We start from the raw sequence: 21,907 nt of genomic DNA on the forward strand, positions 1-21,907 counted from the left end.
AACAGACAGTGCATTTCACAAGGAAAGCAACACAAAGTGCAGCCTTAGGAGTAAGTGGGGGGTGGCTAGTGTTAGGAATACATGGGGGTGGGTTAGTGTGAGAATTAGGGCGCAGAGGGTTAGTAATATATCAGTATAATTACCGATATTCTACTATCCGTTTTACCAGGCGCCCATTTGTTTGTGCCCATAGATATCCTAGACACAGAAGGTGAAAAAAGGATAAGCACTTACCTTTTATTGCCGGCGGGTGAGCGGGCGGGGCGTGGCTGCACTCGGAGACACGCTGTCTCCGTCCTACTCTATGACCCGGCGTGTGTTTACACATGGCCCGCCGGGTCATAGAGAAGGAGGGAGACAGCGTGTCTCCGAGTGCAGCCACGGCCCGCCCGCTCACCCGCCGGCAATAAAAGGTAAGTGGTGGCTGTTAATATCCTTTCAGCAGGGCCCCAGAGAGCGGGGGGGGCAAAAAATATAGCATGGTCGGCACTGCTGGGGCCCCGAGGAGCAGAACAGTAGTGGCCCTGCCACTATGTTACCGCCATTGATAATTTCTTCATTTTTTCACATTCACTAAAAATGTTCCGCATGTTTCCCGCATGCGGGAACAACGCGTAAAAAAAAATATTGGGAAGCATGCGTAATTACATAGTGAACATGGGGAAACCATGCGTAAAAGAAGTGACATAAAAAATCTTTAACAAAATTAACAAAAAAAAATTAAAGTCCAGCAAATACAGCACTCAAGGCTCCAGACTCCATTTAAGTCAATGGGAAGCAAAATATATCACCAAGTACTAGTAGGTGATAAGGAAATCGGTAGTTAAGTCAGAAATAAGGCGCCGGTTTTCTTTGTGAATTTTGATTTTTTTTGCGGGAAGTACCGTCTTTTGCGGACTTTTACCGCATTTTTTACGCATGTGGGTAATTAATGCGTAACATTTTACGCATGAGGTAAATGTTCATGGATGCAATTTTGTGAATGTCAAGATGGTCTCATTTCAGTCGGGAATTTACCGCAAGTGCATTTCCGCATGCGGAAAATGATTGTGAATAGAGCCCATTAGGGACACTTCCCCCACCAAGCAGATCCTGTAGTACTTGCATTTCAGAAATGGTCTGTGAGATGCTTACATGTAAAGCAAATGCAAAATATATGCAAATCAAATGCATTTCCTGCCTTGATATTCCATCCAAGCTACATACATACAATCCTCATACAAAGTAAAAGTATGAGCATGTCATAGCTATTTCTTCATCCCCTGGAAGGAAGTGACAGTAGGAGCCCGCCCACACACGTCTGGTAACCCGGCAACCACAGACGCATGCTTTGCTATAGGTTTGTCTTTGATGACAGGCAGTGCGTGTCTGCCAATGAGCGCCTGTGTAGCCTGCGTCACATGGCTGTGCAGGAACGGTGGCCTGCAGGGGTCACAGCGCTGCTGTCTCTGTGGGGTGCGGGAGTCAGCGGGCAGCATGTTGTCCTTACGGCGCCTCCTCTGCTCCCTGTACCTCCAGGCACGGCGGGGCTCCGGGCGCCGCTCCGTTAGCACCAGCTGGTCTCCTGTCGGGGCCGCCTTCAATGTGAAGCAGCAGCGAAGGCTGGATGTGTTCGGGAAGAATGCGGTGAGGACTGTCATCCCTGACATGTGCACTAAGCATTGAGCACAGGGCTGCAATGCTTTATTCCATGACACTAACTGGTGGACAAAGTAACAAGAACATTTCTGTAGCTCTTTTCTTCCATAGGACTCAAAGCGCTTAGGCTATCTCAGATTTAGTAGTAGGATGAAGTATTCACACAACAACAAAAATTATATTTCTGCAAATGCCAAGCTGAACAGGTGGGGTTTCAGTCTGGATTTAAAGAGACCCAGATATGTATTAGTTAACAGTTTTATACATACCTGGGGCTTCCTCCAGCCCCATAAGCCTGGATCGCTCCCACGCCGCCGTCCTCCGCTGCCTCTGTTCGCCGGTACTGGGACCCGTCATTTCGGCCAGTCCATGCAAGCGCAGTGCGCTCCCTCCGTACTGTGCAGTCGCATTGGTACAGAGCCGAAGGGAGCCCCTGCGCATGCGGAAGACTGGTCGCGTCTGGCGGAAGTGACGGGACCTGGTACCTGCGATAGAGGCAGCGGAGGACGGCGGCGTGGGAGCAATCCAGGCTTATGGGGCTGGAGGAAGCCCAAGGTATGTATAAAATCTTTTCCTATTTTTTCAGTAGCTTCCTCTCTGGTTCCCTTTAAACATGTCCAGAGATGGAGCTGTCCTGATCTGCTGAGGTAAGGAGTTCCATAACATAGGAGCAGCATGACAGAAGGCTCTGGGACCAAAAGTTTCTAGGTGGACTCTGGGTATACCAAGATTATTAGAACCTGTAGATCTGAGATTGCAGGGATTGCTAGCTGTAACATTTCTTTTGTGTATCCAGGGCCCAGATTGTTAAGTGATTCAAATGTCAGTAGGCCGATCTTGAATAGGACCCTCCATTTTATAGGTAGCCAGTGAAGTGCAGGACTGGTTTTATGTGGCAGTGACGGGGTTGGTTGGTTAACGGTCTGGCAGCAGTATTCTGTATCAGCTGTAGGCATTACAAGTACTTTTTTGGAAGGCCCGTTGAGGCCTAGTGCACACCAGAGAGGTTCGGCTGCGTTTTGCGATCCGCTTGCGGCTGCGGATACGCTTGGGTAATGTATTTCAATGGGCTGGTGCACACCAGAGCGGGAGGCGTTTTGCAAAAACGCATACTCCCGGGGTGAGGCATTTTTTGGATTGTGGATGCGTTTCTGCCTCCAATGTTAAGTATAAGAAAAACGCAAACCGCTCTGAAAAATGCCTGTTCAGAGCGGTTTTGCCGGCGTTTTTGTTACAGAAGCTGTTCAGTAACAGCTTTACTGTAACAATATATTAAATCTACTACACCAAAACCGCAAAACGCTAGCTGAAACGCTACAGAAAAAGAACTAAAAGCGTTTCAAAATCTGCTAGCATTTTGCGGATCTGCTAGCGGTTTTTGGTGTGCACCAGGCCGTAGAGAGCATTACAGTAGTCCAGTTGGGATGTAATGAAGGCATGTACTAATGTTGGCAGATCTTCTGGGGGGATGATGTGCTTGATTTTTGCAATGTTCTTCAGGTGAAAAAAGGATGATTTCACCACAGCAGAGATGTGAGTTCTGTAGTTTCAATTAGAACTCCCAGGCTACGCACATGCTTAGGCCCGGTTCACACTTGCGGTGGCCCTCCGGAATCGCCGTGCCGGAGCCGCACCGCCTGCAGAACGGACGGAACGGACGCACGGCATAGCAATTAAAGCCTATGCGTCCGTTCACATGGGTCCGTTCTGCAGAACCGGAGCCGGACCGGATCCGGCCTCCGGCCTCCGTTCCAACATGCGCTATTTTTTCATCCGGCCCCTCCGGCAGCCGTATCCGGGGCGGAGCCGGACTGCACCATCCGGCCAATACAAACAAATGGGAACCGGAGGCCGCACAACACACTGGCTGAGAAATCCGGATGTTCTACCCCACTTCCTATGCGGATTGTTGCGGCGATATTGGCTGGGGACACATGGGCAAGCATTTCGGAGTGGAGCAGCACGAGCTGGAGGTGTTGGCAGGATGTTGGCAGCATGTCGGAGGTGGAGGTGAGTGCTAAACAGCAGAGGGCCTGATTCCACAGGTCCCCCTTCTGCTGACCTCCCAGACCCCAACATTTTTTTTTTTTTTTTTTACGTTACTTTGCCAAACGGATCCGGATCGCATCCTGATTACCACCTGATGCAACCTGACCGGATCCGGATCGGATCCGGATCAGAACCGTACGGTTCCGATCCGGATCCGGTCAGGTCATCCGGTCCGTTTGGCAAACAACCGCTAATGTGAACCGGGCCTTAGAGCTGTGTAGATCCGTGCCTCCTATTCCCAGTGGTGAAGACTGCAAGTTAAGTTGTTTTGTTGTCATGCGCTGCCCTCCAATCAGAAGGATTTCTCTTTTATCTGCATTTAGTCTGACAGTATTCACTCATCCATTGCTGTAGTTCGGCTAAGCAGGCGTTTATAGTTTATAGCTTTAAAGTATTTACACAGCAGGGCGAAAAGTTATATATTATTATAGCTGTTCCATCAAATTGGGCTGCCTTTTAAAGGTGAGCGTACATCTAGAGATGTATGGGTAGAATTGACTAAGAGATTGTTCAGCATGAAATGTTTTGGGAATTGGCTTCATGATGCTGCCTCACCTCCCTCGGCCACTGTGTGCTCAAATGTTAGATGCCCCTGGTGACCGTGCATGTAAATACTTTAACTGTCTGCTGCCCCGAATTTCCGTGGCGTATTTCTGCATTCGCGTCACACGTGACTACCAGCATATTGCATGTGGGACACGTGACCCACGTGCAATATGCCGGAAGTACGGCTGAGATTTGACAGACACCCTGGGGCAGCAGAGGTAACTTATCTACTTGTACAGGCAGTGGTGGACATCTAACAGCTTGGGGGACAGCAGCTGGGGGTTCTGACTTGTTTGATGGTCATTACGATATCGCACGACATTACTGCTGCAAATGCTTGTTGCGGCACTGATTTTCATCTTCAGCCTAAAAGGAGGAAGCACGAAGTGACGTGGGGCGCAAATTGAGTGCATCATCTAACAGCGTCGGCATGGGTAAATAACCCCCCCCCTCTCCTGAGGGCAGCGTTTGCTAATTTAAATTTCGATTCCGGGTAGCTATGTACTGGTAGCTTCTCTGTAAGAGCAACTCTACTTGTCAGTGTTCTCCCCAGAATTATTTTCCTGCCGGGTGGCATGAAATAGTGGCCGGGCGCCATGAAAAAGTAGCCGGATGGGGCGAGATGAAAATGCAGGCAACTCTACTTACAGCATAGGAGGAGGTGAGCTGATGATATCCGGGTGGTCACCAAAGCTAGCCTGGGGAGAACACTAGCGCTCGGTGTCAGCAATGAAAAGGCCCCACCCATGGAGTCACAACTGAGCGCTGCCGGGTAACACCACAACGTTTCAATCACTGCAATGACCTGCTGTCTGAACTGAGCCCCAGCAAATCCCTTATAATCTGATCACAATGCATGTCATCAGTATGGAATGGAATCCTTCACAGGAGCAAGTGTTTTCTCCAAATAGAAGTAGTCCTCTTCCTATGTCCCTATGTTGATCTGATGTAATGATCCTTATGCAATATTGTCCATACTTTCCTTTCTTGACAGATTTTAATTATATTAAGTTTGAGATTATATAGATACTTTTTTTTTTTTTTTATTTAGACTGTAATTCAGGGACTGGTTTAACAACACATTGCACACTCCTATATTTTAGGGTCTGTTTGGGGTTCCTGAGTTGAGTTCTCCACAAGGTTTCCAGATAGTTCAAGATAATGCCCTGAGGAAGTCTGAATCGCTGGTGGAGAGAGTGTGCACCGCCCCTCCGAGTGCTGAGACTGTGAAAATGTTTGACCAGCTAAGCGATGAATTGTGCAAAGTAGCTGATTTGGTAAGAATACGTTGTGTGACTTCATGGGACTACTTGTGTGCTTGGGGTAACTTGCTACATAATGGCAGTCATTCACTCAAATCATACCATTTTATTTTTGCCTCAGTTACAATATGCGGTCTCTGAATATTTCTATATTTTTGTTTAACTTCCTGTGCTTCTGTCTATAGTGCATGCAGGTCAGTTTGGGTCATTTAACGGGAACCTGAACTGAAAGGTATATGGAGGCTGCTATATTTATTTCATTTTAAACAATACCAGTTGCCTGGCAGCCCCTGCTGATCTATTCGGCTTCAGTAGTGTCTGAATAACACCACAAACAAGCATGCACATAATCTTGTTAGATCTGACAATCATGTCATAAACCTCTAATCTGCATGCTTGTTCCGGGTCTATGGCTAAAATATTAGAGGCAGAGGATCAGCAGGACAGCCAGGCAACTAGTATTGCTTAAAAGGAAATTAATATGGCAGAATCCAAATACCTCTATTCTCAGGTTCCCTTTAAAGAACAAGCAACACCCATGCTAACGTAGAAATAAAAAACACATATATACCGTAAGTATTTATTTTTCTATTGTATTTATAAAGCTCCAACATATTACGCAGTGCTAAAATAAATAAATAATATATAAGTAGATAAATACTACTTTTACTTCCATAACAGATGTATTGTGCTATCCACGTAATGATTCCTGTGAATTTTACTAAGGAAAAGCAGAAAATCCTATTCTAGGCAGTGGCCATCTTGCCAAGCAATTGCTGACATCATATCCTCCCTGACTTTTGTTTTCCCCCCTCCTTTCTCTTGCTCATTGTGTATTAATTTGCTGCCCTCCTCCAAGAGTCTTTTTCTTTATTTACACATCCAATCCCTGAGTCACCTCAGCCTTGCTTGTAAACACAAGTGATCAGCTAGGGTGGGAAATAAATGGAAGAGGAGGAATATATTATAGATAAAAAGAACTTCCAGCATTCAACTTTTTGGCACTGTTTGGCACTAGGGCCAGTGCTCCTAAAGTATGTGATAACTCCAAACCATAACAGCAGAAAAAGTTTTGAATGCAGCATTAGCATCCTTATCACTGAATACACTCAGACCAGTTGCTGTTGAAATTTGATTTTTATGGTGACAATACCGCTTTAACCACTTGAGGATCGTGGGCTTTACCCCTCTTAAGGACCAGACCCTTTTTTTCCATTCAGACCACTGCAGCTTTCACGGTTTATTGCTCGCTCATACAACCTACCACCTAAATGAATTTTGGCTCCTTTTCTTGTCACTGATAAAGCTTTCTTTTGGTGCTATTTGATTGCTGCTGCGATTTTTACTTTTTATTATAGTCATCAAAAAAAGACATGAATTTTGGCAAAAAAATGATTTTTTTTTTAACTTTCTGTGCTGACATTTTTCAAATAAAGTAAAATTTCTGTATACATGCAGCATGAAAAATGTGGACAAACATGTTTTTGATTAAAAAAAAAAAAAACCATTCAGCCTATATTTATTGGTTTGGGTAAAAGTTATAGCGTTTACAAACTATGGTGCAAAAAATGAATGTTCCCATTTTCCAGCATCTCTGACTTTTCTGACCACCTGACATGTTTCATGAGGGGCTAGAATTCCAGGATAGTATAAATACCCCCCCCCCCCCCCTCCATTTTGGAAGGAAGACATCCCAAAGTATTTACTGAGAGGCATAGTGAGTTCATTGAAGATATTATTTTTTGTCACAAGTAAGCGGAAAATGACACTTTGTGACAAAAAAAAAAAAAGTTTCCATTTCTTCTAACTTCCGACAAAGAAAAAAAATGAAATCTGCCACGGACTCACCATGCCCCTCTCTGAATACCTTGAAGTGTCTACTTTCCAAAATGGGGTCATTTGTGGGGTGTGTTTACTGTCCTGACATTTTGGGGGGTGCTACATTGTAAGCACCCCTGTAAAGCCTAAAGGTGCTCATTGAACTTTGGACCCCTTAGCGCAGTTTACACATACCGATGCTGGGTGGGAGAAATATCTCTGTAAATTACAATTTTTTGATTTTTTTTTTTTTTTTTTTTTTACACACAATTGTCCATTTACAGAGATCTTTCTCCCACTCAGCATGGGTATGTGTAAAAATACACCCCAAAACACATTATACTATTTCTCCTGAGTATGGCGATACCACATGTGTGGCACTTTTTTGCACCCTAACTGCGCTAAGGGGCCCAAAGTCCGATGAGTACCTTTAGGATTTCAAGGGTCATTTTGCGGCATTTGGTTTCCAGACTACTCCTCACGGTTTAGGGCCCCTAAAATGCCAGGGCAGTATAGGAACCCCACAAATGACCCCATTTTAGAAAGAAGACATACCAAGGTATTCCGTTAGGAGTATGGTGAGTTCATAGAAGATTTTATTTTTTGTCACAAGTTAGCGGAAATTGATTTGTATTGTTTTTTTTTTTCACAAAGTGTCACTTTCCGCTAACTTGTGACAAAAAATAAAATCTTCTGTGAACTCACCATACTCCTAACGGAATACCTTGGTATGTCTTCTTTCTAAAATGGGGTCATTTGTGGGGTTCCTATACTGCCCTGGCATTTTAGGGGCCCTAAACCGTGAGGAGTAGTCTTGAAACCAAATGTCGCAAAATGACCTGTGAAATCCTAAAGGTACTCATTGGACTTTGGGCCCCTTAGCGCAGTTAGGGTGCAAAAAAGTGCCACACGTGGTATCGCCGTACTCGGGAGAAGTAGTATAATGTGTTTTGGGGTGTATTTTTACACATACCCATGCTGGGTGGGAGAAATATCTCTGTAAATGACAATCTTTTGATTTTTTTTTTTTTTACACACAATTGTCCATTTACAGAGTTATTTCTCCCACCCAGCATGGGTATGTGTAAAAATACACCCCAAAACACATTGCACTACTTCTCCCGAGTACGGCGATACCACATGTGTGGCACTTTTTTGCACCTTACTGCGCTAAGGGGCCCAACGTCCTATTCACGGGTCATTTTGAGGCATTTGTTTTCTAGACTACTCCTCACGGTTTAGGGCCCCTAAAATGCCAGGGCAGTATAGGAACCCCACAAGTGACCACATTTTAGAAAGAAGACACCCCAAGGTATTCCGTTAGGAGTATGGTGAGTTCATAGAAGATTTTATTTTTTGTCACAAGTTAGTGAAAAATGACACTTTGTGAAAAAAAACCAATAAAAATCAATTTCCGCTAACTTTAAAAAAAAAAAAAAAAAATCTTCTATGAACTCGTCATACACCTAACAGAATACATTGGGGTGTCCTTTTTTTTTCTAAAATGGGGTCACTTGTGGGGTTCCTATACCGCCCTGGTATTTTACGGGCCCAAAACCGTGAGTAGTCTGGAAACCAAATGTCTCAAAATGACTGTTCAGGGGTATAAGCATCTGCAAATTTTTGATGACAGGTGGTCTATGAGGGGACGAATTTTGTGGAACCGGTCATAAGCAGGGTGGCCTTTTAGATGACAGGTTTTATTGGGCCTGATCTGATGGATAGGAGTGCTAGGGGTGTGACAGGAGGTGATTGATGGGTGTCTCGGGGTGGTTAGAGGGGAAAATAGATGCAATCAATGCACTGGGGAGGTGATCGGAAGTGGGTCTGAGGGGGATCTGAGGGTTTGGCCAAGTGATCAGGAGCCTACACGGGGCAAATTAGGGCCTGATCTGATGGGTAGGTGTGCTAGGGGGTGACAGGAGGTGATTGATGGGTGTCTCAAGGTGTAATTAGAGGGGGGAATAGATGCAAGCAATGCACTGGCGAGGTGTTTAGGGCTGGGGTCTGAGGGCATTCTGAGGGTGTGGGCGGGTGATTGAGTGCCCTAGGGGAAGATAGGGGTCTAATCTGATGGGTAGCAGTGACAGGGGGTGATTGATGGGTAATTAGTGGGTGTTTAGGGTAGAGAACAGATGTAAACACTGCACTTGGGAGGTGATCTGACCTCGGATCTGCGGGCGATCTATTGGTGTGGGTGGGTGATCAGATTGCCCGCAAGGGGCAGGTTAGGGGCTGATTGATGGGTGGCAGTGACAGGGGGTGATTGATGGGTGGCAGTGACAGGGGGTGATTGATGGGTGATTGACAGGTGATCAGTTGGTTATTACTGGGAAGAACAGATTTAAATAATGCAGTGGCGAATTGATAAGGGGGGGTCTGAGGGCAATCTGAGCATGTAGGCGGGTGATTAGGTGCCCGCAAGGGGCAGATTAGGGTCTGATCTGATGGGTAACAGTGACAGGTGGTGATAGGGGTGATTGATGGGTAATTAGTGGGTGTTTATGGTAGAGAAGAGATGTAAACACTGCACTTGGGAGGTGATCTGACGTCGGATCTGCGGGCGATCTATTGGTGTGGGTAGGTGAACAGATTGCAGTTTAGGGGCTGACTGATGGGTGGCTGTGACAGGGGGTGATCGATGGGTGATTGACAGGTGATCAGGGGGATAGATGCATACAGTACACAAGGGGGGGGGGGGGTTTGGGGAGAATCTGAGGGTTGGGGGGTGATCAGGAGGGAGCAGGGGGCAGTTTGGGGCATAAAAATAAAATAGCGTTAACAGATAGTGACAGGGAGTAATTGATGGGTGATTGGGTGCAAACAGTGGTCTGGGGGGTGGGCAGGGGGGGGGGGGTCTGAGGGGTGCTGTGGGTGATCAGGGGGCAGGCGGGGGGAAATCAGTGTGCTTGGGTGCAGACTAGGGTGGCTGCAGCCTGCCCTGGTGGTCCCTCGGACACTGGGACCACCAGGGCAGGAGGCAGCCTGTATAATACTTTGTATACATTACAAAGTGTATTATACACTTTGTATGCGGCGATCCGGGTGCTAGTAACCCGCCGGCGCTTCCGAACGGCCGGCGGGTTACAGCGCGAGGGGGGCGGAGCCCATGCCCGTACAAGGACCGCCACCTCTGTGCATGCGGCGGTCCTTGCGGGATCCACTTTTCGGTAAGTGGTTAAAGAAACACTGAAGTCTCCTAAAAATCATGTTTTTAATTAAAATGTGTTTAACATCTTTGCCCTACCGAAACCACCGCATCCCCGCTGCTGAAATCTATCTAAATCCCCCCTAACTCCCCCCTCCCTATCCCCCGCAAAATCCACGACTTTCTTGGTTGTGAATTTTGGTGCTGTTGGAGGCAGAACTTTGAGCCGTAGCTCTGCCTCCATGCCCGTCTATCAGTGATGGATCTCCGCCTCTCCCCCGCCCCTCTCAGTGAAGGAAGACTGAGAGGGGCGGGGGAGAGGAAGCGATCCGGGCTGACAGACGCGCTGAGAGGCAGAGCTGCGGCTCATAGCTCTGCCTCTCACGGAAGCGTTGCCCGGATTGCCACCCGGGGAGTTTGGGGGGATTTACTTAGTGTACTGCGGCGGTTTAGGTAGGGCAAAGATGTTAAACGCATTTTTTAATTAAAAACATGATTTTTACGAGACTTCAGAGTCTCTTTAAAAGGGAAAGAAACAGCAGCAAGTAGAACATGGAGAGTAAACTTGACAAACATTTTAACCTCCCTGGTGGTATGATTATTTCTGGATTTTAGGGTCTTTTCAGCACATTTCAAACCCTAAAATCAGGAAAAAGTCATGGCACCAGAATGCCGGCAGCAGCCACAGCACTTGCTCACCTCCATGGGCTCCAGCACTGCAATTTCCCTCCGTCTTTCGGGTGGCATTGTAACTGTAGTGAGATCACTGACAGCGATCTCACCAGAGTGATCCAGAGCCTCGGAGGACAGGAAGGAGAAAGGCTACCAATGTCTGGATCCCCCAGGAGGTGAGTAAAACTCCCGCTGCACGCTATACTCTGCATTGAGCTTCCAGCTGTAGGGCTTACCGCCCGGGAGGTTAACCTCTTGAAGCTTGTAAGTGTAAGACTTAACCCACAATATTTTGCTTAATGCAGTTTAGTAACATGTCACTATAAAGTAGACCTTTGTATCATTCGTGCTTAAAAAGACCCTTTGCTTTGAATCTCTGCAGGCTGATTTTGTGAAGTCTGCTCACCCCGACTCATCATTCAGAGAAGCAGCAGAGGATGCTTGCAGGAATATCAGCACCATGGTGGAGAAGTATGTAATCTGTATAAGAAGTTCAGCGAGAAGACATTGTCTCTAATCATATTGGGGCTGCGCAGCTACTCTTCCTGATTCATGGACGCGCGAGCTCGCCCGCGCAGTAAGCCAGAACTGTGGTACTGTGCATGCGCGGGTTGGCTCGCGCGTCTCCTGTGCTGCCATGAATCAGGAAGAAGAGCTGCTTGGCCCCAATGTGGACGGGGCGGGTTCGTTCAACAACAGGGGGAGTGCAGACCACCGAGGGAAGCCTGAATAGGGTCCTGATGCTTCCCTCTCTTCATGGTAAAGCCTATTTTGAACCCAAGCTTCGGCTTGGATTTACTTTTAAGCTACACAGCCTGCTAAACAGTAGCAGCTGCTAGTATCCTAGTCAATTCCCTGGTCTTTAATGGGAACCATAACTGAGAGTGATATGGATGTTTCCTTTTAAACAATACCAGTTGCATGGCAGCCGTGCTGATCTCTTTGGCTGCAGTAGTGGCTGAATCACACACCTGAAACAAGCATGTAGCTAATCCAGTCTGACTTCAGTCAGAGCACCTGATCTGCATGCTTGTTGAGGGGCTGTCGCTGAAAGTATTAGAGACACAGGATCAGCAGGAGAGCCAGGCAACTGGTATTATTTTAAAAGGAAAAATCCACATCCTTCTCAGTTTAGGTTTACTTTAAAGGACAACTGTAGTGAGAGGGAAATGGAGGCTGCCTTATTTATTTCCTTTTTAAGCAATACCAGTTACCTGGCTAGCCTGCTGATCTCCTGCCTCTAATATTTTCAGCCATAGACCCCGAACAAGCATGCAGCATATCAGGCGTTTCTGACATTGTCAGATCTGACAAGATTAGCTGCATGCTTGTTTCTGGTGTTATTCAGACATTACTGTAGCTAAATAGATCAGCATGGCTGCTAGGCAACTGGCATTGTTTAAGGAAAAAGAATGCCTCCATATACCTGTCGCTTCAGTTGTCCTTTAAGCTATTCGAGCCATGGGTTCCAGACTGTCAAATTTGGCTGAGCAATTCCTCTGAATTTAAGTTAGTTTGTACATAGCAACATTAGAGTTATCAAGTTTCACCCAACCAGTCATTGTAGGAGCTTGTTGAAGCATACAATTTAGTAGTATTAGCTTCCTGGCATAAAAACATAGGATATTGGCTGCCTAGATGATTTGGTCTCTCCCACTATCCCTAAAAGGAGCAACTTTGGATCTGGTATTATCTGGGTATCAAAAACAATTTTTATCTTTGAGTGAAGTGGTGTTGTTGGTATATTTATACTTTGCAGGTGCTGTTTACACCAAAACGCTGAAAGTTACAAAATGTTACATAGTTATTTGCTGGGTGGGGGAGTTTAGTCTCTGTGCTGTCACTGAAGGGTTTTCCCTCAGGAGAGGGTAGCATCTAGATCCATCGCCGCCCTCCTCGCTGTTCCAGCAGCAAATCCGTCGACAAGGGCTTGTCAACAGAGCCCACACTGTGCAGGCTACTTCTGGGGTCCCAGAGCTGGACGTAGGGATGGTGGAAGCCTCTGTAGGATCCAGAGATTTCCCTCTCCTGAGGGAAGTATCTACATTTTTGACTTTTAAATCCCCAGATTCCCTTTAAAGTTTCCTCTCTATTCTAAAAGATACACAGCATATTAACCTATAAAGAACAGCATTTGTTTGTTACAGCTGATACAAATCCTGCAATAATGCTGCAGTGTGTCTACTTCCTGCTTTCATGGAAGCATACATAGGGTAACATCCTGTATTTACAGATTAGCTGCTCTGCCAGGCAGCCAGCTGACACAACAAATTACAGTTGTGATTACAGATGAGGGGGTATTAGACAGGCTAAACTCTCTAAATAAATACAGGGGGCATTTCTTAGGCCTGGAACCCACTACAAAATGCTATCGCTGATCGCAATCGCTAGCGTTTTGTATGAGCAGTTTGTACGAGATTTCATGAGCTATTTCGATATCGATTTTAAAATGAGTAATCAATTTGCCAGCGGTTGTGTAGCGATTAGCGGTTTTAAATTTTGATTGGTCCTTTCAATTAATTTTGTTAGTGTGTAGTAATGTAAAATCGCTTTGTGTAGGTTTTGACGAGCGATTTATGCCAGCGTTTATATAGGGTACATTGCAGAGATGCTAATCGCTAAAAATGCTGCATATCCTGAGTTTTGCGATTTGGTAATCGCTATCGCTCCGGCGGAATTTGGCCCATCCGTTAACATTAGCTGAGCATTTAGAGAAATAGTTTGAATCGCTCCCTAAATGCTCACAAAATTGCTCTAGTGGGTTCCAGCCCTCACTTCTGTCCTGTGCAAGAGTTCAGGCCCACTTGAAGGTGGCAATGCACAGATTGTTAGACATTTCAACTGCACTTGCATTTATGTAAAGGTCCACAATCATCCCAGTCCCCAAGAAAGCAGGGCACACGGAACTCAACAACTTCAGACCCGTGGCCCTGACCCCATCACCATGAAAGTATTAGAGAGGTTAGTGCTGGCCCACCTGAAGCACTCCACCAGCACCCTCCTCAAACCACTCCAGTTTGCCTACAGGGAAAACCGATCAGTTGATGATGCCATCAATGTCAGCCTGGCGTACATCTCGGAACACCTCGACAGTCCAGGGACCTATGCTAGAGTCCTTTTCCTGGACTTCAGCTCGGCTTTTAACACCATCTGTCCAGGCATCCTGATCGACAACCTTGCACATCTTGGGGCAGATTCCCTCCTCTGCAGGTGGGTAAAGGACTTTCTCTCCAACAGGACTCAACGGGTCAAGCTTGGCAGTCGCATCTCCAGCGAGAGAACCACCAACGTTGGTGCCCCGCAGGGCTGCGTGCTGTCCCCTCTCCTGTTCTCTCTGTACACGAACAGCTGCACCTCGGCCTCCGACTCAGTCAAAGTTATCAAATTTGCAGATGATACCACGCTTATAGGCCTTATCGGCAGAAACGGGGAGGACGCTTACCGAAACGAAGTTGCGAGGATCTGTAATTGGTTCAAGGACAACAATCTTGTTCTCAATACGGCAAAGACCGTGGAACTTATCGTGGACTTCGGAAACTCCCCCCGGCCCCCCTACCGGTGTTTATCGATGGGTCAGAGGTCTCCAGAGTTCAAAGCGTACAGTTCCTAGGCTCAACCCTAACAAGCGACCTCAAATGGGGGCAGAACACCACCAGAAGCCAGAAGAAAGCTCAGCAGCGGCTTTTCTTCCTACGCCAATTGAAAAAATTCGGAATGTCACGGGATCTGCTCACCAGCTTTTACTCCGCGACCATCGAATCCATCCTCTGCTGCTCCATCATTGTCTGGTACGCTGGAGCAAACGCCAAAGACAAATACAAACTCCAAAGAGTGATAAAAGCAGCAGAAAAGATCATCGGTGCCCAACTGCCCTCGCTAGATCTCCTCTACTCCACGAGAATGAAGACAAGGGCCTCCAAGATCTTACTCGACCCCTCCCACCCAGGCAGACGATACTTTGTGACCCTTCCACTGGGATGCCGCCTGAGATCCATCCCCGCCAAGACCACTAGGCGTATGAACACCTTCTTCCCCCAAACGGTTCTCCTGCTGAACTCACTGAACTCAAACCCCCCCCGGCCTACATCCCGGGGACACTCTAGCCCCAGGCATCACTTCCTCTCAGCTGCAAACTATGACACCCCCCCCCCCCCCCCCTTCCTTTTCGAGACTCTAATTGAGACTGAGATGGCCTAAATGTATGTTTGTATGTATGTATGTATGTATGTATGTATGTATGTATGCATGCATGTTTACCCTGCTTGCCTTTGCTATGTTTTGCCATGTGTTGCTATATGTCCCCGATCTACCTTTGCCATGTGAACCACAAACAATTCCGGGCACACCACTCGGTGTGCTTGGCGATAATAAAGATGATTCTGATGTACATTAACACTTAACCATCTCCCAGGATATATTAGTTAAAGGGAACCTATTTCCTTTTAAACGTTACCAGTTGCCTGGCATCTGCCTGATATTTCATGCATCAGTTTTATCTGAATTGCAAACCTGAAACAAGCATCCAGCCAATCCAGTCAGAGCAGCTGATCTGCATGATTGTTCAAGGTGTCTGTCTAAAAGCATCAAGGTGCGTACACACGCACTACGGCCGCCAGCGACGGGTCCGTCAGACTGATAAGGCTGTTTCTGAACGATCCGCTCAGCGGATCGCTCAGAAACAGCCTTATCAGTCCGTTGACAGCGCGTACACACGCACTACTGTTGCCTGAAAGTCCACACAGCGGGAGGGTCTGACGGACCCGTCGTTGGCGGCCGTAGTGCGTGTGTACGCATCTTTAGAGGCAGCGGCTCAGCAGGGCTGCCAGGCAATTTTCATAGTTTAAAAGGTGTTCTTTGTCAGGTGTCTGTTTTGATAAAAATAATTTTTGTTTTTAATTTATGTTGAATATTTATTGTAGATCTTATCAATGGTTTTACTTTTGTTGAAGGTTAAACACCAACGTGGAGTTGTGTCACAGCTTGAGAACATTACTGGAAGACAAATCTCTAATGGAATCTTTGGATCCAGAGACCAGGTATGATTGGCAAACACAGGTTTGTGTGTGTATATGTAGTAGCATTTGGAGAAAGAGTGCATCTGGGAAAGTGATTGATGGTGTTAGCGTACATCCCAGATTTCTCTCCTCTGTGCTGCTATTCTAACAAATCCACTCTGGGATTTATTGTTTTACATCAGGTGTTCAGGTCAGAATAAAAGGCCGATCGTCTCAGTCCAAAGCAGCCCTGCTCTGGGAACCAAAATTATCAAGAGTTCTGTGCTGCAATTAAAAAACGTGCTAGTTTGTGTACAGCACTCATAAAGCACTTGTGATTTCGAAACACAAAGGCTGTCTTTAAACCCCCATCTACACCTTACAATTTCACACAAGATCAATCGAATTCGATTGGATCGATTAAATTCGACATGTCCGATCGGTGGTCGATTTTGCATAGTTATCAAAGCAAAATTGACCACACTACCAATCGAATCACGATTGGACATGTCAGATTTAATCGATCTAATGTGGAATTGTATGGTGTAGATGGGGCTTTAAATTGCTTTGCACTGTCCCTTTCCTTGAGAGCAGAAACACCTGCTGCCACTTGCCTTGTTAAAATACACACACTCTCTATCTCTCATTTTTAAATACTGTATGTAGAACTATTAGTAGCTTTGTACTTTTTACTGCTTTGAGGCTATGTCCTAAATAAACAGTGAACACTTTTTGTGAGACATCGTTGCACCATCTCCTTTTTAGAACTATTATAGTGTATGAGTAATTGCTTTTATTACTGCAGTCTTTAAATCTCTGCACTTTCATTTCTTTTTCTCTTCCATGTTTTAAAGGCGAGTGGCTGAGTTGTTCCTGTTCGATTTCGAGATTAGTGGAATTCATTTGGATGAGGAGAAGGTAAATTGGACTGTTTTTCTAACGATAACGTTTTATTTTATTTTTTTTTTTTTCCCTTACACCTATGGTTATAGCAGTTGTTATACCAGTAATCCTTTTTAAAGGATCCACTCAAAATTTTTATATTATGAACACAGCTGCATTCAGATTAATTAAACTTAAAATTCAGTTTTAGAACGATAGGCGATAAAAAAACGCTGATCACTGTGGGAAAAATTAGATTGTTCCCTATAAAAATGGTGACCTACTGTCAGAGACTACTGGAGTGTATACTTCCCAACACTGTTCTACTTTCAAAGAAAGAATTGGCATTTGCGAATCAATAGATTCTCATTACTTCCCATGATTGTCTTGAAGGAAGACTTGGCATCAATACAGCTGTCCCATGATGCTAAATGAAAAATGAGCTCTGATGTATTCCATTCTTGCTTACGCTGCGGGGTGCCACTCTTGTTCGCCACTTGTCCCCCTTCCTTATCCATAGTGAGAGAACAAAATAAGCTACCTATGTGTACCAAAGCAGCGTGTTTGTACAGGGCTAGTTCTTTAAAGGAGAACGGAAGTGAGAAGAATATGAAGGCAGCCATATTTTTCCTTCTAAACAATACCAGTTGCCTGGCAGCCCTGCTGCTCTATTTGGCTGCAGTAGTCCCTGAATAACAACAAAAACAAGCTTGCAGCTAATATTGTCAGATTTTTGCAAAAAAATATCAGAAAAATCTGATCTTCTGTATTATTGTTCAGGGTCCTTGGCTAAAAGTATTAGAGGCAGAAGTTCAGCAGGACAGCCAGGCAACTGGTATTTCATAAAGGGAAACAAATATGGCAGCCTCCATAGCCCTTTCGCTTCAGTTGTCCTTTAACCACTTTGGGACCGGACGGCTAGGACCACTTTAAGACCAGAGCCCTCCATGCCCTTTTTAAGACCTGTGATTTCTGTGATTGGCTCACAGCAGTCACAGGGTTAAGAGCCAATGAAATTGGCTTTTGCCCAATATACGGAAGCTCAGCTGTCGGCATACTTGCCTAAGATAAGAGAAGCCGCTAGAACCTATAGAGGCTTTCCGTGTTCTCCAGGAGACCAGCGCCACTGCCTTTTGAACATCATGACCAAGCTCCTCTTCGTGGGCGAGTGCCTTTGCTGTGCGTGTGCAGTAACACAGAGCTGCTTGTGGATGAGAGGGGCACTGCGCTCATGTGCAGCATGACTGCTCTCATTCATGAAGAAGAGCGTGGCCACGTAACACTTCTGATATGTTCCAGGGGTCTATGTGTGGCAGTGGTGGGGGCCTGGAGGACATGGGATGCCTCTGCAGGATCCAAAGGCTCTTGGGTAAGTACGGTATCTTTTTATATCCTGCCTCAGGTACACGTTAAGTTGTAGTCTGCAGCAAGCACTGGAGATGGTTCTGGATGGCTGTAACTGAGCATTTGTACAAGGCTTTGTAGTTGACACTGTTATTTCTGATATATTGGCATTGTTTCCCTGCAGCGTCAGAGAGCGGTTGGCCTGAATGTTGCAATTGCTGATCTGAGCAGTGAATTCCTAATGGGCTCCAACCTCCCCAACAGGATTGAGATGAGTGTTATGCCTGAGCACATCCGCTCCCAGTTTGCCCGGGAAGGGAAGTACATACAGATTGGTGGTTTACATGCAGACTCTCCGAATGATCTGGTAAGTGCACATTGTACAAGGCTGGAGTGTTTTCAGCTGCTCTTGCTTATTGTACTTGAGAATCAGATAAACTGTATTAAAGCCAATGTCAATTGAAATAATAAAAAAAACAACTATGGGTCCTATAGAGCCTTCTCATTACACTCACGGTTCCCTCTTTCCAGCTCTGTCACCTCTTTCCAATCTGCCGTGGGAGGCTTCGTTTTTTTTAAATTAACATTCACTTTAAAAGTGATTACTGCTGACTGTGACTGAATCCTCTCACTGAGGCATTACTGTGAGCCTTTGTGAACCCTGGGTGTTTGGTTGACTTTCTGGTTCAGATGTCCATGCCTCTGCCTGTCCCACCCTCACTGGGCACACAACAATTGGCCCATTCTACCACTTCCATGTAGCATGAGGTCCACCAGATTTTGAATGGTACAATCGGGGCAAACCCAGGATTTTCAAGGGGGGGGGGGGATTCCTGAAAGGTCTCCCTCAGCCACGCACAATACAGTATAATAATATGGTAGGACATCATGCTTGGGAACACATAATGCAATTTCCCATATGACAGGATCTGACAATTATTTCCTAAATATCCGATCTGCTCCTGATCGACAACAGGATCGATCAGGAACAGGTTGGATACAGATAATGAGAATAGCAGACATTGCTAATGGAGGGGAAAGTGAAGCATTCACACAGCAGGGCACATGGCTGTGTTCATACCTGACTCTAAAGGCTCATACACACATCAGACCATAGTCTTTGGAAAATGAAAGATCATGGACCAATTTTACCCCCTTCCATGTAGTATAAGAGCCATACCTACACAGTCTATTCTATGGAGCTGAACTCCCCATCAGACAAATCTTTGCAAGATGCTGCACACAAAGATGCTGTAGACATTTAAAAGATCTGTTCCTGCAAAATGCATTCATAGTCTATGATATCTGCAGATCCTCATACACACCTTGTTTAACGGACAATTATCTGCAGATCAGATCCACCAGGATGGATTTTCAGATCTGCAGATGATTGTCTGATCTGCAGATGAATGTCTGTTAAACAAGGTGTGTATGATGATCTGCAGATCTCATAGAACATGAATGCAATTTGCAGGAAAGGATTTTTGGCAGGAACAGATCTTTTGCAGATACTGATCTTTTGTGTCTGTACAGCATCTGTGTGTGCAGCATCTTGCAACGATTTTTTCTGATGTGAAGTTCAGCTCCATAGAATAGACTGTGTAGAGTATGGCTCTCATACTACATGAAGGGTGGTAAGATTGGTCTGTGATCTTTCATTTTCCAAAGATTATGGTCTGATGTGTGTATGAGCCTTAAGTTCCCCAGAGCTGCTCCATGCTGTGAAGTGCTGTGAGCTGTCCCCAGACACTGCACCCCCCTCCCCCGCCCGTATTTGCCTATGACAATAGGCTAGTGAGCTATACGGCGCTTTCATTTATGTATAATAAAAGGCTTGAAGTCTGGTACACACATCCAATTTTGATTGGACAATCACTGGCCAGTTATATCTTTCCCATGTAGTATGAGAGCTTACTTACACAATCTGTTCATAGTATTCATACTCTGCGGGCCCTTATGATACAATTAGGCAGTCATTGGCCTATCAAAATTGGATGTGTGTACCAGGTTGTAAGCTTTTTATGATGCAGGCTTACTACCAAGATAGGAAAGCAGTGACCCACTACAGGATCACCTTACTATGACAACAAAATAATGAGCAGCACTAATATGTGCTTATAGATACTGAATAATGTGAACATCAAGAAGCTTTGGATTATACTTTGAAAAATGTTTGTAGCATCAAAGTGGACAGCAGAGGGCAGTCTTGTTGGGTTTTCTTTTTTGTTGCTTTTTTTTTTTTTTTGGCTTCTATTATAAACCTCATGTGTGACTATAGCTGTTTCCATTATGTTCAGTCCATTTTTTTTTTTTTTTTTTTTCCCTCTTCTAACCTTGAGGCCGATTTTAAAAATTTTTGTGTTGCGGTGGGGAAGCACAGTAACGCACCCCCAGTGAGGGTATGCCACGTTGGTCTGGGCATGCGTGCTGTGATTATTGTTCGCACTACGTGTGTTGCCTGCTAAACAAAAACAAACAAAAAAATCTGGGATAGTAGCTTTCAAGCTGTGAGGAAACCTTTAGAGCAAAGTAGAAATGCTGGATTTCAGATCACTTTAAAGCTGAACTGGTTTGTACCTCTATGAATTTACTTTTTGTCTCCTCAGGTACGAGAAGCGGCTTACAAAATTTTCCTTTACCCAAATAGCAAGCAGCTGGCATGCCTGGAGGAATTACTGAAGAGTAGGAATGACCTGGCCCAGCTTGTGGGTTACCCGACATTTGCACACAGAGCCTTGCTAGGGACCATAGCGCAAACACCAGGTAAAACGGGCTGCTAACCCCACTGTTTAAACAACTATTGATTTGTCTCTTGCTAACAAGATTTTCTATCTTCTTGGTAGAAACAGTGATGCTATTCCTTGAAAAGTTATCAAGCAAACTGCGTGAGCGGTAAGGTGTTTTTTGCTTAGATTTTTTTTTTCCTTTGACAGCTATTATATATACTCGATTATAAGCTGAGGGTAAAAATTTTAGCAGCTGCTAGTGCACAATGCGTTACATTCAGACAGTGCACAAAAAATGCTTGTACTGGTATACTGTACTCGTGGCATGGTAAAGAAAGATTACTGTGTGTGTGTGTGTGTGGGGGGGGGGGCATAATAAACAGCCTAGCTAAGCCTCAGTGGGAGGGCGGGCTGCATACCAATATACAGAGATATAGACAGGAGCTGTAGCAAGTGCTTTTGATGGGCATGTGGCATGTATGCTACATTTAGCACAAGGGGCTACATTCAAACCATGTACAAAAATGCACCGATATCCTGTACTCATGGCATGGTAAAGAAAGAACTCACCAAGTGGATCAGTAAACATGGCCTAGTCAAACATTTGTAAATTTTTGTGCGCTGCAGCCCCTTGCCATAGCGGAGCAAAATGTAATGCAGCCCTCTGTTTCACAAATCTACACCCGCATTAGCATAGCTGTTTCTTTGCTTACAGATGTGGAAGTGTCCATCATTTTTTTTCTTTTTTTTTCATATAAATTTTTTTGAAGAAAGGAGAATTCCTCCACATGCAAAAAAAAAAAAAGATCTGCAATTCCCATCACAGGA

General features: G+C 45.4%; 1 protein-coding gene across 1 annotated transcript in view; it reads left to right on the forward strand.

The window, feature by feature from the left end:
- The first annotated feature begins 1,416 nt into the window (after window positions 1-1,416).
- MIPEP (mitochondrial intermediate peptidase) overlaps window positions 1,417-21,907 on the forward strand; it is a 130,046-nt gene continuing 109,555 nt past the window's right edge. Inside the window, exons 1-8 of the mRNA XM_068266943.1 lie at window positions 1,417-1,626; window positions 5,337-5,510; window positions 11,516-11,604; window positions 16,083-16,169; window positions 16,982-17,045; window positions 18,538-18,720; window positions 20,960-21,116; window positions 21,197-21,245. Coding sequence (XP_068123044.1) covers window positions 1,477-1,626; window positions 5,337-5,510; window positions 11,516-11,604; window positions 16,083-16,169; window positions 16,982-17,045; window positions 18,538-18,720; window positions 20,960-21,116; window positions 21,197-21,245 — 953 coding nt within the window. The 5' untranslated portion in view covers window positions 1,417-1,476. The remainder of the gene's footprint in view (window positions 1,627-5,336; window positions 5,511-11,515; window positions 11,605-16,082; window positions 16,170-16,981; window positions 17,046-18,537; window positions 18,721-20,959; window positions 21,117-21,196; window positions 21,246-21,907) is intronic.

This window comes from Hyperolius riggenbachi, chromosome 2, assembly GCF_040937935.1.
Source record: "Hyperolius riggenbachi isolate aHypRig1 chromosome 2, aHypRig1.pri, whole genome shotgun sequence".
In the NCBI taxonomy this organism is placed as follows: domain Eukaryota; kingdom Metazoa; phylum Chordata; class Amphibia; order Anura; family Hyperoliidae; genus Hyperolius; species Hyperolius riggenbachi.